Raw genomic sequence first — 15,797 nt, 5'->3', positions numbered from 1 at the left:
AAATAAATAAACGTTAAAAAAAATTAAAAAAAAAAAGGGTCCTGCCTTCTAAAGGGGGTTCATCAAGGAGCTAGATTCTACTTGGTGCCTCCTTGGGCTGGAGAATAAAGCAGAGGCCAAAAAGTCACAGAGAATTCTGGGAGCCACTCGCACAGCTGAGCCTTTATGCCTGGAAAAACTCCCACACAGAATAAATCTGCTCAGACCTTCAAGGATTTTGCTGCACAGCTTGGCTCTTGCCTTACAGCTGCCCCCTCTTTGTTCTTTATGGCTCTCCATCTCCAGTCACATTTCAGTGCTGCTCTGCTCCCCTTTCACGCCCACGGCCCACTAACAGCTACCTTGGAACACTTACTACCTGCCAGATGCTGTGCTAAATGCTTTACATATGTTCTCTTACTATCACAACTATCCTAGAAAACGAGGACTGTTAGTAGCCCCATTCTACCAATGGGGGAACTGAGGCTCAGAAAGATAAAGAAGCTTGCCAAGGATCATACAGCAGGTTGTTGTTAGGCTGCAATCTCTGGAGGCAAAGCTTCTGTAGGCAGATCACAACTTCTGGCTGTTCCTATGTCCCCCATCCCCTACTGGCTCAGTATTGGCCAGTACCCACTCACCATGCTGGGTGACAAAACTGATGCAGGCATCCACGATGATGGGGATGTCACCCCGGCTCATCTGCTGCTCTTGCAGCCCTGTGCCGCCCCCGCCAGCAGCCCCCTCAATGGCCGCGGTCCATGCTGAGAAATCCAGCCGGCCCTCCCCCTGCAGATACAGGGTCCTGAGACCCAAGAGGCCTGAGTCAGAGCCAGCTCCTGAGGGTCCTTTAAACTAAGAGGCCCAGGATCACAAGGCCCAGTCTTCCAAGAGCCACCAGCAGGGGGCAGCAAAATTCAACCCAGACAGAGCCCCTGAACTAGGCAATGGAATTTGAGGAAGTGGGTAGTGGTCCAGCAGACCAGGGTGGAGGGTGGAGCGGGGCGGGCTCTAGAAAGAGGGATCCAGGGTCAAGGATAAGGGCAACACTTACCTTCCTGTTTCCACCAGGACCAAATGCTCCTTCTTGTCTGGGGTGTCAGCTGCTGAAACCACACCTGGGAGGAGAACCATGAGACAGTATCATGACTGTCTTCATCATAGTGACTAATATTTACTAAGTATTTAAGGTATGTAGGTGCCAGACTAGGAACCCTACAAACAATGCTGTATTAAATCCTGTAAGTTACATACTATTATCCCCATTTTACAGGTGACATATTAATGCTCAGAGAGGTTAAGCTGCTTGTCTCATTACTTGTTATAAAATGGCAAAGCTGAGCTGGAACTCAGGTCTCTTGTCTCCAAAGCCCTCTGATATTATCCCATACTGTTCTCTTTGAGGAAGTGAGAATACCCAGTCCCCTCTCCCAGTCTCCAACCAGCAAATGACTCCAAATAACAGTAACAGTAACATTTATAACATGTAACATTTATTAAACACCTATAAGATAGGTCCTACCAGGCTCTGTGATAAGTGTTTTACATGCATTGCCTTATTTGAAACTACAACTGTTTCATTGTGCCCACTGTAAAGAGGAGGAAACTAAGGCACAGAAAGGTTAAGCAACCTGTCCAAGATCACACAGCTAGAAAGTGACAGAGGTGGAGGTCTGTATCTGGGCAGTCTGACTCCAAAGTTTGTGCCTGAATACACTATGTTCTGCTGTTTCCCCTAGGGATCCCCAAATAGATGAAGGTCCACTGTCCCTTACCCCATGGCCACCTTTCATCCCTGTCCCCACCCCTGCTCACTGATTTCCTGTAGCCGCCGCAGATGCACCATGTCCTCAGGGGCTGGAGAGCCAGGGCCCGGTGCTGGACACAGGAAGAGGTGGTCACCACGAAGAAGTCCAAACCCTGACAGCCAGAGGCCAGGGGCCAGGGCTGAATGGGTGGGAGAGCGTAGCCACAGGCGGCCCAGCCGCAGCAGCCCAGGGCCCAGCAGCTGGTGACAGCTCAGCGGGGAGAACCACTGTGAGTCAAGAGGAAGACATGGGGAACAAGGAGGATGGGGAAAGAGATAACAGGTGGAGAGAAGAGTGAGAAGGATAGGGAAAGACATGAAGAGAGAGCAGAAGAAAGACCGGAATGAAAAGCGATGGGGAGAGAACAAAAGAAAGACACAAGAACACAGGAGATGGATGGAGAAAGACAGGAAAGAAATTCAGTTCAATTTAATTTGCTCCAGCCAACACAGAGAAGATATTCTGTGTGGCAGCCTTATGCCCTTAAATGTAAGGGTAAGGGATGTAAGGGATGTAAGGGTAAGAAAGAATGGGCAGCCAAAATGCTCTAACTGAAGAGTCACGATGCCCTGGGAAATCCCACCACCCTAAGGGGTCAGGGGAGGATTTGTGAAGAAATAAATGTTGGAGATGGTCTGCAAAATGGTGCTTCTCCAGCTACCTGTGGTGATGAAACAGGAGTTCTTTTTTTTTTTTTTGTTCAAAATTCCAATCTGTTACTAATAGTACTTTTGTAAAAAACAATAAAAATGAACTACTAGAAAAGTAAACTGAAAAAAGAAATACACAATATAAGCCCTCCCTTTTAAAAACTAGATTCTACATATAAAATCACTCTGTGACATTCCAATGAATGTTTGAGCATTTCCCACAGAGAAGTGTCACATCCTGCAGGGCCGACCTGGTGAGGCCAGGAGGAGGCCCTTGGACTTTGGTAATGGGAAGTCACTAACCACCCCTGAAGAGTAGCAGCTCATAAGTCTGGCAGAGGAGGGCAGCCATCAGGGGTTAAGGAGGAAGGGCATGCTTGCTAGGGCACACGACTATTCTGAGGGGTTGTCAGGAGGGCACCAGGGTGATAAGAAGCCGAAGGTGGAGCAGGACTGAGGGAAAAAACGGTTAAGGACGGGAGCGATTGGAGCAATGGGCATCATCATCACCATTACTATTTCAACACCCACAGATGGAGGGCCTGCTGTGTGCCAAGCAGCGCGGGTCTCACATGTCACTTAATCCTCAACGCCAAGGGGAGCATCTTTTAGAGCCACTCTATCTGTATGGAAAAGCTCACAAGGCTGAGAGTTGGAGGACTCAGATCCCAGGATATCTGACTTTAGGGCCTGAGCTTTTTTTTTAATATTCATTTATTTTTGAAAGAGCGCAAGTTGGGGAGGGGCAGAGAGAGGGAGACAGAGGGTCCAAAGGGGGCTCTGCACTGACAGCAGCGAGCTCAATGTGAGACTCAAACTCATGAATGGAGAGAGATCATGACCCGAGACAAAGTCAATGCTCAACTGACTGAGCCACCCAGGAACCCCTAGGGCCCGAACTTTTAATTGCAGGGAGAGGGTGCAGGACAGAGAGACCAGCTTGCCTGGGAATGGAGACACTGGGTCTCATAAAGGCAGCCTCACCTGTGCACTGGGAGAACTTGGGGAAGGGGGAAGTGGGAGTTAGAGGCAGCCTTTCCTTGGGAAGAAGGCCTGCACAATGAAGTTCAAGCCATGAGCTTTGGAGACAAAGGCCTGTTTTCAATCCTGGGCTCTGCTGCCTCCTAGCTCTGTGACCTTGATCAAATGACTTCATAACCTGTGTAACTCTGTTTCCCTGTATGTGAAATACTGATAATCCTTTCCTCTCAGGGTTGTTGTGAAAGTTAAATGAGCTATTGAGTGGGCAGTGCCTAACACTGGTCCTAGCACAGCTGTTAATGAAGGTGGATGTGGTAGGGGTGGCTGTAGGAACAGGAGAGGGCATGATGGGGACAGCTGGGGACAGGGAAACCATGGGCTGTTAGGGAGGAGGTCTCAGATGGCTCACCTTGCCCACAGCACTGGTCCAGGCCTCCAGACTGTCAGCTCCATCTGTGCCAAAATGCTGGATCCTCCCCCCAGTGAGGATGAGCTCAAAGGAAAAGGGGAATCTAGAAAGAAAGTGAGGTTAAGGAGAATGGGGACCAAGAGGGGCTGGCAGGCTCAGGATCACAAAGGGCAAAGGGGGAGTGCAGGGAGCATGGGGTGTGGTTACCTGTCGAGGGGTGTGGTTACCTGTCAAGGTCACTTGGGTCAGTGGGTGGGGGACTCACACCCAGACATACAACATCTTGGGGCTGGATGAGGCTGAGGGGTTCAGGGCTGCTTTCTGACACAAACATTTCCAGAGCTGCTCTCAGCACGCACCACATTCGGGGGGGAGCTAAGGGGGAGGCTGATGGTCAGCAGGCAGAAGATGTCTGTCCCTACCGTCATAATTCCCATTTCCCATATTTATTCTTTCTATGCCAAACCCTCTGCCTGTGTATGATCTCACGTAATCTTTACAACAACACTATGAGGTGGGTATCATCTTCAGTCCTCTTTGCAGGTAGGGAAACTGAGGCCCAGAGTTTGAGTAGTTTGCCCAAGTCACATTAGTAGGAAGTAGCAGAGCTGGGATTTGGCCCAGGCAGTCTGACTTCACAGCACACGCTCTCATCTATCACCCAGTGCTGCCCCCAGGCATGGTCCCTCTCTTACTCCCAGCACCTAGCCCACTCCAGGGTGTGGCCCTACTTGCCCTTCCCGCCCCTCTGCGGTACACCTTGCTCATCCCAGTTTCTGCCCCATCTCCCCCCACCCTCGGCTCGCCTCTCACCATCCCGGCCCCTGCGAGGAGGTGGGGGTCCAGCTTTGTTGCTGATGGGACCACAGTACAGGAAGCTGCTGTAAGTGGCAGGTACCACCACCTCATTGTACACGCCAGGGGAAGGGTCTGCAAGGGGAAGGAGAAGTGGTCAGTTCAGTGCAGTGCAATGGGATGGCCTGAGTCATCAGGAAAAGGATCAGACTGAGGAAGACAGTGGGACCCAACTCCACTGGCAGCATGGCCAAGTCAAGCCCAGTGGGGCTGGACCCCTTACTACCCAGATTAGTAAAGATGGTAGTAGGAAGCAAGACACCAGCCCTTGCCCACTGCCTCTCCCAACCAGCCATCCATTCACCCAGTCAGCCCAGGGTGGAAACCTCTAAGCATGGGCCATCCTATAAGTGTCACAGCCCCTCTGGCCTGACCCCTGGAGAGAAGCATCATTAGATGACTGTTTCTTTGATCAGACTTCCCCAGGAACATGAGATCTCCTTTATGGGTTGACCTTGTCAGGGGTTCACCAGCACTAACACCTCAAACATCCAGATCCATTCCAGGCAGTGGCTGCCATTGATCATTTCATGACTTCAGGATATAGGACCCAGAGGATCTAGAAGGTTGGGAAACTACCCAACCTGGGCCATTGTGATGGGATGAGTAAAAGGGTACATGGGGCTCCCTGGAACAATCAAGGCACGGGTCAGGGTTGAGAATTCTTAGGGGATGAGAAAGGAGGTCCTTCTGGGGATTACCTGGGAGCAGGAGACCAGAGAAGCTGCCATCAGGTGCTGAGGGGGACCAGGACTCCTCGCCCTCAGAGGCCTCAACACAGAGGAGCTGGGTCATGTTCTTCAGCAGATTGGGTCCTGTCACAGCTGCACACAGTGCCTACAGAAGGGGAAGGGCCTCTATCAGCCCCAAGACCCAACCTGACAGTGTGGGGACAGTCCTCCAGTCATCAGAAACAGCCCCAACCCCACGCCAAGTCTAGGCATTTCAACTCAGAGACTGCCCTCCTCCATCAGCCCCAACCTGTCCCTCCTACCTGGAGAAGCTGGCCATGATCTAGATACTGAGGGTGGGGCTTCCGGAAGAGACCCAGTCGGTACTTCCGGGAAATGAACTCTCCCCGGGGGCCAGGGCTTGTATCTGGATGCAGCCCCTCACCTGGGGGTAATGCCCCTGCCCAGAAGCGATTGGCACGATCATTTCCCAGGACAATGAACAACTGTAGGATGACAAAGGGCAGAGGCAACTGACAGGAACTCGAGTCGTCAGACATTTCAATCCTGCCCTCAAGCTGGGCCCACAGCCTTTTATGGATGCTTTTCTTCCATCTTCCCCACTTTTTCCCTCTTCAGACTCCTCACCTGCACTATCTCATTACTCCACACACTTGTGTCCAGCTTCAGGCTCTGTACTTTGGAGATCCCAGAACCCAGGGCCCGGTGCTGACCTGTTAGGGTATGAAGGGTATGTGGCATAGATACCCAGAACCTCCAGCCTCAGCCCCCGCTCCCTCTCCCTGTTTTAGCTAAAGGCCCCAGCCCTCACCTGCACACTGCTTGCAGATGACCACCCCGAGGTTGACAGCAGCCCAGTCTGGGCGGGAGGCGCCACAGTCCGCACAGTGCCGGTTTGCCCGATTGGACCAGATTTTCTCAGCCACCTCGTAGTCAGACAGGGTCTCGGTTACTGCTTCCTGCAGAGCGGCTGCCCAGCTTTGCCGAGCACCCCCAGACTCGGCTGTGAAGCTGAGGGGTGGACAGCCAGTCTGTGGGCATGGATACCCCCTCCTACCTGTCCCATCTCACTAGCCATTCCTGCAGGAAGCCCTGCAGGCCACTTCTGGGCCAGCCCAGACCATCCTGAGACCTTGACCCTGATCACTGGAATTCCATCAGTGCACACCCACTGACATCCTACTGAAGAGGCCTCTAGTCCTCTACCTGCCCTGGGTCTCCTTCAAAAGTCTCTCCCCCAGGGGTGCTTGGGTGGCTCAGTCTGTTAAGTGTCTGTCTTTGCTTAGGTCATGACCTCCCTGTTTGTGGGTTCAAGAGTGCAGAGCCTGCTTGGGATTCTCTCTCTCTCTCTCTCTCTCTCTCTCTGCCCCTCCCCCCACTCACACTTTCTCTCCCCCCCCCCCCCCCCGCCCTTTCTCTCTCTCTCTCAAAATAAATAATAAACTTAAAAAAAAAAAAGTCTCTCCCCAGTCCCTGCCTCCTGCCAGTCTGGGCCCCACCTGAAGCAGCGATGGGGCGTGAGCAGATCAAAACTGCGACTCTTGGTCTCCCTGACGCTGCATCCTTGCAGTTCAATGAAGCAGATCCCGATGCCGGAAGAAAAGGCCTGGTGGGATTGTGGGGGTTGGAACAGGTTCAATGAGGCACCAGAATGGGCTAGGCCAGGCTCCTTGGCCTCGGCCAGGCCCTTCTCACCTGCTCACTCTTGTACAGGGCAAGCTCTCCAGGGCTCAAAGCAGCAAAAACCTTGGCCTTGTGTCCACGAAGTTCTAGCATGCCTGTGCGGAGGGGTCGGGGTGGCTGAGCGGGCCGGGGATGGCCCAGGAGGCGCTGCTCCCTCAGGCAGGATTGCAGTGTGGAGCACCAGGTGTCCCGCTGGGCTGGTGGGGGACAGAGAAGTAGGTTAGCCAGCAGCTGTGTGCTCACATGGCTTCCCTGCCCCCCACCCTGACACAGTAGGGCCCTGCTTCTCACCCTCGCTCTCTGTGCGAAACACAAACACCCTCTGGCCAGTGATGACCTGGAACTTGTTATCCTTGCTGCTGCGGGTCATCTCAATGGCAGTCAGAGGGATCACACCCTTGGGGAAGGGATCCTGGAGAGACAGCCCAGTGACCCAAAGGGACAGCAATTCAACCATGTGTGCTGACCCTGGGGCCAGCGCCAACTTTTAATGAGATCGGCATTCATTCCACAAGCAGTGGGGTACAGCTGCTAACCTAGCTACTTTAGATGCTGACATCAGTCGTGTGGTGACCGCCTCCCCCCGCACCCCCCCCCCCCCGACCTGGGCTTCCCATCTTGCAGTCCGAAGCCTTTCTCAACCCTCCCCTTCCCTTTCTCTTTCCCTAGGCCCAACATAGCATCTCCCAGACCCCCACCTTATCATTGCCAAAGTACATCAGACTCCTGCCGTTGAACTGCACAAAGCGCCTCTGGAAAACGTAGTTTCTGGGGAAGGCAGGGGCCAAGATGAGTGAGTGGTGGAGGCTGTATCCTGAGGGTTCCTAGGGTCTGGGAGTACCTGGGACCTGACCCACCACCACCACCCAGCCTCCCTCTTCCCTCTTCTCCCTCCCTACCCTCCCTTTCCCTCCCCAGTAGCCCCACCCCTGAGGGGAGAGCTTGTCTAGCCAGCCGCTGAGCAGGGGCGTGGGGCGGTCTGCTGTGGATGAGAAGCTGGCATAGGGTGAAATGAGGTCATCATTCATCTCCATGTCCAGGGTGGGCAGTGAGAGGGTAGAATCCCCAGGCAGCTCAAGGCTAGCATAGCCAGCATCCTCCCGTGCTTCCAGATCCTGTCTGCTGAGCCTTATGTGGGGCAAGAGAGAACATATATTAGACCCTGGTCCCTAGACACCCCCACCCACAGCACTTCGTAGAATGTTTGGAAGGTACTGGATCACTTTTCAAACAGGGAAATGGGGATGTTGGGAACCCAAAAGATTATCATAGAGCCTTTTCCCTGAGCACACTTGGATTTTTTACTGGAAAAATTTCAGTCCCTCTCCTTTGCCATTAGTATTACTTGGTAGAAAAGTTGGGGAAAGGCTGTGTAGCTGGCTTTCTGCCATAGTTGCTGATATCTAATCAATAAGTCTTTTTGGTTCTCTCTCCAAAAATGCTTGACTTTCTCTCCCTGGACCAAATTCCCATGAGTTCTCACCAGGGTGATATGAATTACCTAACTGGTCACCTGCTTCCACTCCTGCCCTCCCTTGGACCTCACTTGCCATCACTACCAGAGCACTCCTTTAAAAATGCAATTGACCTTTCTCTGCTCCTCCCCTGCTCACGGTCTGTCTGTCTGTCTCTCTCTCAAAAATAAATAAACATTAGGGGCGCCTGGGTGGCGCAGTCGGTTAAGCGTCCGACTTCAGCCAGGTCATGATCTCGCGGTCCGTGAGTTCGAGCCCCGCGTCAGGCTCTGGGCTGATGGCTCGGAGCCTGGAGCCTGTTTCCGATCCTGTGTCTCCCTCTCTCTCTGCCCCTCCCCCGTTCATGCTCTTTCTCTCTCTGTCCCAAAAATAAATAAAAAACGTTGAAAAATAAATAAATAAATAAATAAACATTAAAAAAATTTTTTAAAAAAAGGGTGCCACATGGCTGGCTCAGTTGGTTAAGCGTCCAACTTCAGCTCCCGTCATGATCTCACAGTTTGTGAATTTGAGCCCCGCGTTGGGCTCTGTGCTGACAGCTCAGAGCCTGGAGCCTGCTTCAGATTCTGTGTCTCCCTCTCTCTCTGCTCCTCCCCCGTTCACGCTCTGTCTCTGTCTCTCTCTCAAAAATAAACATTAAAAAAAAAATGTAATGCAAATGAGATCATTTCACTATCCTCCACCACCCCTTCCCTCAATGAAATCCTGCATAACTTCTCATTTGCAGTTGGGATAAATCCAAATCCCTTAAAAGGGGCTGTAAGACCTTGTACAATGAGACCCACACCCAATCCCCTGACCTCCTTTTATATCACCCTTGCCTTTGCTTACTACAGTTTAGCCACCTTCTCTTCCCTCTTTCAGAGTCTTTGCACATGCTGTTCCTTCTGCCCAGAACATGCTTCCCTGGGCTGCTTTATCTCAGCCCTTAGGTCTTTGCTTATGCCATCTTCCCAGGAAGTCCTCTATTATTCTCTGTCACTTTCCAGGAGTCCTTAACCTCAGTAGCACAAAGTCACTTGGGAAACCTTAAAATACCAGTATATGGCCCCCATCCTAGACATTTAAGTTTGATCATCTGGGAGTGGGCTCATGAATGTTTATTTCTAAAAGTTCCCCAGGCTGGGTTGCCTGGGTAGCTCAGTTCATTAAGCATCCGACTTGGGCTCAGATCATGATCTCCGTTTTGGTTCATGAGTTGGAGCCCCACATAGGGATCTGTGCTGGTGGTGCAGAATCTGCTTGGGATTCTCTCCCTGCCCCTTCCCCACTTGTGTGCTCTCTCTCTCTCTCTCTCTCAAAATCAATAAACTAAAAAAAAAAAAAAAAGTTCCCAGACTATAGTGCAGCTAAGGTTGAAAACCATTACTCTACCCTATTTGTTTCTTACTTAAGTGAGAAACACTTACTTAAATTGCTTACTTAAGCAATCAGTTAAGAACCCCCACAAACTCCCAGTGCCTCATCTACCCAATTTCACACATTTTTTACATTCCTTCTGCTGCTGTCATAAACATCCCTGTTTGAAACCAGTCCCTCCTCTGTGCACCAACCTCTCACCTACACAGGATGTTGCTCCAGACTGTCTCCCCTTCCTCTCCCCGACAGCAACTAATTCTCCCTCTCTACCAGATCCCTGCAATCCATCTATAAACATATGTAACACTGCCTCCTACAAAAAACATTTCTTAACTCCACTTCCACTGTAACAACCACTCAACCCTGTGCTCTTCTATGCAGAAAAATTCAAAAATGTCATCTGTACCTTCCAACTCCTTCTGTTATCTCTTGAGACCATTTTGATCTGGCTTTCACCTTTACCTCTTGTCAAGGTCCCCAGTGACCTCTATGTTGCCAATTCCAGAAGCCAATTCTCAGTCCTTGTCTTTCTTGACCTCCTGGCAGCATTTGAACTGTTGACCTCCCCCTCCTCCTATCTTCACTTGGCTCCTATGACATCACACTCTTCTGGTTTTCCTTCTCCTTTACTACTCATTTCTTTTTAGTCTGTTTTTCTGGTTCTTCCTCTTCTCCCAAACCTCTTGATATTGGGGTATGCTAGGACTCTGATCTTGGTCCTCTGCTCTATCGACACTCACTCACAGCTATATACACCCATGTAGATGCTGTAAACTCACAAATTTAGATCTCCAGCTCAGACCTCTCCCCCAAACTCCAGGCTTGTATATTCAATGGTCTATTTGTCATCTCTTCTTGGGTTTATAATATATACCTCAAATTCAGCACATCCAAAATGGAGCTCCTGATCTCCCCACCACCCCCTGCTTTGTGCAGTTTCCCCATGTCAGATCAGAGCAACTCCAGGAACTTTCAGTTGCTCAAACAGCACTGTCCAACAGAGGTCACTGTGCAAACCACATACGTAATTTTCGATTTTCTAGTAGCCACATTAAAAAATAAAAAGAAACAAGTAAAACTAATTATATTTTATTTAATCCCACATACCCAACATATTAACATTTTACTATGTCATCCATATAAAAAGTAAGATAATTTATGTCTACTTCTGTCATATTCATCCAGTACTGATTTTTTTTTCATGCTAAGTCTTTCAAATTTGGTAGTTTTATAGTTACAGCACATCTTACTCCAGACTAGCCACATTTCATGTGTTCAGTAAGCACGTGTGGCTAGTGGCTACCACACTGGACAGTGCAGCTCAGACTAAAATCTTTGAGGTCATTCTTGACTGCTCTTTTCTCTCACACCCCAAGTGTCAATGTCTCTCACATGACAGTTTGCCTTCAAAATATAACCCATATCCAACCACATCTTGCCATCTCCACTACCATGACTTAGTCTGAGATGTCTCATCTAGATTACTGCAATAACCTCATATCTGGTCTCTCTACTTCTGCTTTTGCTCCTACTGACCATTCCCAACACAGCAACCAGAGGGATTCTTAAAAATGTATTCAAAACCCTTCCAGTGGCTTCCCATTTCACTTAGAGTCAAAGCGAAAGTCCCCAAAAGGTCCTACCTGATCTGATTCTTTTTACCTCTCTGACATCATTTCCTCCCACTCTTCCTGCCCTGGCCACTATACCCCAGCCCCACTGGCCTTGTCACCACTCCTGGGTCTACCTGGAAGCCTCTATTCTAGCCACTCCCCTGCCTGGGACACTTATCCCAGACACTGTCATGATTAACTCTCTCACACCCTTCATTTTGCTCAAGTGTCATTTGAAAACACTCTGGCAACTCTTAATGAAAAATTATAGCCCATTTCCCCTCACTCCATCCCAGCCTTCTTACCCTGCTCTTTTTTTTCCCATGGTATTTAATACCTTTTAACATATGATGTAACTTATTTATTATACTTATTTTTATTTGACTCCCCACACGGACAAGGATTTCTGATCTATCCCAAATACCTACAACATCTGGGATGCAGTAGATGCTCAATAAAGATTTGTTAAATGAAAGCAAGAAAAGCATTTCTCCGTATTGTAAATTATATATCCATCTGTTTGTCTACTTGTTTCAGTTCCTGTCTGCCCTTGAGTCACAAGAGGCTTGAGGGGGGTACTGGGTCTGCCATAGTCCTTCTATATCTTGAGTACCTGGCTGGCACACAGTGGACACTCAATACACATTTGATGAATAACTGGATCCATAGCCACCACCAGACTGCTCCTCAAGCTTCTCTCTTCCTGCCATCACCACCCTACTGACTACTCACCTGTGTTCAACCCGGTCCTGACAGACACCTCTGCCTTCTCTTCTGTCAGGTGGCCCTGGGACCCCCACGGGCTGGACACCATAGTACAGGCAGCCAGGGTCCATGATATGTACTGGCAGGGGGAGTAATGGGAGAGACAAGGAAGAGGAGGTCAGGTGGGAATGTATGGGTCCTGAAGGGACCTGTCTCTCTCCCCCCAACCCATGATAACCCACCTACCTGTGCCTGCTGTGGGCCTGAGGGCAGGGGTGGGGGCAGCTGCCTGGGAGCTGTCTGGGGTCCTGAGGGAAAAGGTCTAGTGATCATTAAGGGAGAGAGGAGAGAGGAGAAACCCTCATGTCCTGCACCTTCTTGCCCCCACCCAGCACTGGATCCCAAGGAAGCCAGCCCCACTCACATGTCCTGGGCTGTCTGTGCCCCGCCTCTTAAGTCCAGGCCAAAGTAGATGGCATTTGGCATCATTTCCACAGTATTCAAGGCTGAAGTCTGCTCAGAGGAGGAGGTGGGGAGAGGAGGGGAACTTGGGCTGGACTCCGGGCTCCTGGACACTTCTGGTTTCCAGAGGGTTGGGCTCACTCCAGGTCTTTGGGTGGTGGTGGGGCCACTGAGTCCACCAAATACTGTCCTGGGCTTAGGCACAGGCTTGGGGGGCTGGGCTTGGGGGGCCAGGCTGGGGGATGGCTCCATGGCACTGTCCAACTGGGAATCCAGGGAGCCCTCTGCAGCACCTGCCTGCAGCAGGCGCAGAATGCGTTTCCGGTGACCTGTGGCGCTGACACCCAACTGCCTCAGCTCCTCGTGGCCCAGGCCCCGGGCTGCACCCGCTGTAGCCAGGCCATGCCTTCGGAACGTGTCTGCATACTGCTCCAGGTGCACCGTGGCCAGCCACACAGCGATGTCCAGGTCCTGAGGGGCAGCCATGGGGGCTCAGGCCATTGCTGGGGGGAGCGGCAGGGTGAAGGAAGGGCTCAGGCTGAGATTCCCCCTCCCTGTCCCAAAGTCTGAGGCCTGGACAGGGGGTAGGTACCAGACTTGTCTTCCTCCAAAGAAAAATGACCAGTGGCCGGCAATCTGGAGGAAGAGCCGTCCCAGAACATCAGAAAGGGCTTTCTTATTATAGAGGAATCTCTTCATTTGCAGATGAGGACACTGAGGCTCAGAGAAGGGAAGAGGCTTGCCCCAGGCTCACAACAAATTGGTGGAAGTGTTGGCCCCCACGCTCCTGACCACCCTAGGTCTGGATCAAAGCTCTGCCTCTGCTTTATTGCATTCAACCAAGTCAGCATGGGACAAGATGACAGAAGCCTGCGGGGGCAGGATGGAAAGGGATGGTGGGAAGAGGGGCCTCATTACGTGGCCTAAGGTGGGTACAGGGGCAGCTGTGGCACAAGAGGAGGGAAGAGGTGGAGATTCCACCCCCCTGGTTTTCAGAACTGAGGTACAAGCTCGGCCATCCTAATCCTGGTCATTCCCAGTTCCTCCTCCCCTTCCACCTATTGTCTCTGCTCAGACTTCCTTCCTGTCCCTCCAGCCCTGGCCGCCCCCACATCCTGTCTGCCTTGGACAGGCTGCCCAGAGAGCCCTAACTAGTTTCAGCAAGTGGGGTCCTGGCCGTGGAAACAGGCCACCTGGGGAATGGGGATAGGGTGGAGAATTGGGCTGGAAAGAGGAGGGCCCAGAGGCCAGGGGTACTCCAGGGTCTTCACTCTCCACCAACCTGAAGCATGTTCACACACATGCATGCACACGTGAGCACCCTCCCTATAGCGACTCAAGAGTGTGAAATGACATCCCCCTACCTCTGCTTTCTCCAAATCTTCTTCCTCTGAGCTTTCCCTTTCCCTTTCCCGTGCCTTTGGGCTCAAGTCTTTGAGGCTCTGTCCCGTTCGGCCATCCCGACCCTGACCCTGGTCTATTCTCTGGACCTGTCTCAGAGTTTTCTCTCTGCTTGTCCCTTTCTCTACCCCACTCTATCGGTCACTGCCTCTATCTAAATCCATCTTTGTTCCCCTCCTTCTTTTGCTCTGTCATTAAGCCTCTCCTTGCCTGAGTCTCCAATTTTAACTAGACCTTTAGGTGTATGTGACTCCAGATTTCTGTCTCTCTGCCTCTGCCTGTTAGCTTCTCACACACTTTCTCCCCATGGGGTCCTGACCAGGACTCTCTCTCGCCCCAGCATCAGTTCTGGCCTTTCTGCCTCTCCGCAGCTGGGCCCCCGTACCCAAGCTAGTTAGGGCCTGACTCAGAGCCCAGTTTCCCAGTGACTCAGATCCAGCCCGAGGGCACGGGACTGGAAACCCGGAGGTGCGCGGGGCAGGAGTGCCGGGGGCGGGCCGGGCAGCGCGGGGCAGCGCGGGCTGCGACGAAGGAGGGGGTTGAGGAGGGAGGGGGCAGAGGCCAGGCCACCGGAGGGAGGGGCGAGTCACGGCGGGGAGGGGGGCGGGGGAGGGCCGCCGGCGCGGACGGGGCCCTCGAGGAGGGGACGGGGAGGAGTCTGGGAAGCAGGGGCCCGTGGGCGCGGGGGTCCTCACCTCACTACGCGGCCGCCGTCCGCTCCCGGTGCCCGCCGCGCCGTCCGAGGCTCGGGTCGCGCAGCGCGGGCCCCGCCTCCCCTCAGCCCTCCCCCGACGGGCCCGGCCCCGCCCCGCCCCGCCGGCCGGTTCCCTCCGCTGGGCCCCGCTACTCCTTGTGCAAGCGCCGGCCTTCAAAAGGTTTGGGCTCCTTACCTAACCGCTGCGCTTATCTCGGGGCCTGGCCAACTCTGTCTTCCTAGGGGCCGAGAAAGGGACCGGAACAGGAGCGGGAGGTCAAGACAGCTTTAGAGAGAGGGACAAAGGGGTAAAGACCAGAATGGAGATGTGACAGAGGTAGAACCAGAGCGAAAAGGAGAGCGGCCTGGAGCACGGCTTTGCCCTTCTGCTGTTCCCTCCCCATCGTGCCAAAAGAGGAGGGAAAGAGGTGGGCCCTAAGCCCCCAGGGTGGCAGCCCCTGTCCCATGCCCAGCACCGTGGCTGGACCCTGGCACCCAGTTAGCGAGTGAAGGGAGGCTGGCATCCGGAAGTCACAGATAGCCACAGCCTGCCAAGCTGGGGACCCCTTCAGTAGCCCAGAGGTTTGACGTGAGGGAATAGGGGCCGATGCCTAGCAGAGGAGTCCCCATCTGCTTCTTCCTCCCCAAGAGCCAGGCCTAGGTTTCTTCCCAGAGGTGAAGGTCAGCAAGGCAACATTCCTACTCCCATACCCCCCAACCCGGGTCTTGGGGCTGCCTTTTAGGGGATAAGCCTGGCGCCCTGCAAGCTCAGTGACCCAGCAAGAAGTCTTTTCTTCTTTAGGAGAAGCCCCTTCTCTTCATCCTCGTACTCCATTTTTTTTTTTTTTTTTTTTTTTTTTTTTTTTTTTTTTTTTTTTGGTGAGGTGGGGGGCGGAGGTAGGGGGATGGGGGTGTTACCTGAGGAGAAATGGCTCCTCTCCTTTTTCCCAATCTTGCCTGGAGCCCTAGCCTTGAAGCCTGTCCCCCAGAGCCTGAGGCACTTCCCCCTCAGAGTTGGGCTGGTGTTTAGC

At 52.3% G+C, this 15,797-nt stretch overlaps 1 protein-coding gene across 11 annotated transcripts in view; it reads right to left on the bottom strand.

Moving 5' to 3' along the window:
- Positions 1-15,797, bottom strand: part of ARAP3 (ArfGAP with RhoGAP domain, ankyrin repeat and PH domain 3) — a 24,972-nt gene extending 9,175 nt beyond the window's left edge. For 3 of the 11 annotated variants that reach the window (XM_078450116.1, XM_078450137.1, XM_078450138.1), the window contains exons 1-20: positions 15,685-15,797; positions 14,963-15,052; positions 12,634-13,541; positions 12,456-12,517; positions 12,237-12,348; positions 7,985-8,185; positions 7,756-7,825; positions 7,349-7,469; positions 7,070-7,254; positions 6,874-6,980; positions 6,186-6,385; positions 6,002-6,087; positions 5,677-5,859; positions 5,384-5,519; positions 4,641-4,757; positions 4,055-4,202; positions 3,828-3,930; positions 1,795-2,014; positions 1,034-1,097; positions 621-784 (exon numbers count right to left, since the gene is read on the bottom strand). In XM_078450116.1, the coding sequence (XP_078306242.1) occupies positions 621-784; positions 1,034-1,097; positions 1,795-2,014; positions 3,828-3,930; positions 4,055-4,202; positions 4,641-4,757; positions 5,384-5,519; positions 5,677-5,859; positions 6,002-6,087; positions 6,186-6,385; positions 6,874-6,980; positions 7,070-7,254; positions 7,349-7,469; positions 7,756-7,825; positions 7,985-8,185; positions 12,237-12,348; positions 12,456-12,517; positions 12,634-13,157 (2,803 nt within the window). In that variant the 5' untranslated portion in view covers positions 13,158-13,541; positions 14,963-15,052; positions 15,685-15,797. Of the gene's footprint in view, positions 1-620; positions 785-1,033; positions 1,098-1,794; positions 2,015-3,827; positions 3,931-4,054; positions 4,203-4,640; positions 4,758-5,383; positions 5,520-5,676; positions 5,860-6,001; positions 6,088-6,185; positions 6,386-6,873; positions 6,981-7,069; positions 7,255-7,348; positions 7,470-7,755; positions 7,826-7,984; positions 8,186-12,236; positions 12,349-12,455; positions 12,518-12,633; positions 13,542-14,767; positions 14,866-14,962; positions 15,638-15,684 lie in introns of those variants that run through there. The other 8 variants (XM_078450121.1, XM_078450131.1, XM_078450132.1 and 5 more) reach the window with 8 other exon arrangements.

Source organism: Panthera onca, chromosome A1 (genome assembly GCF_046562875.1).
Source record: "Panthera onca isolate mPanOnc1 chromosome A1, mPanOnc1 haplotype 2, whole genome shotgun sequence".
NCBI lineage: Eukaryota > Metazoa > Chordata > Mammalia > Carnivora > Felidae > Panthera > Panthera onca.
This window is presented reverse-complemented; position numbering and strand designations above follow the sequence as displayed.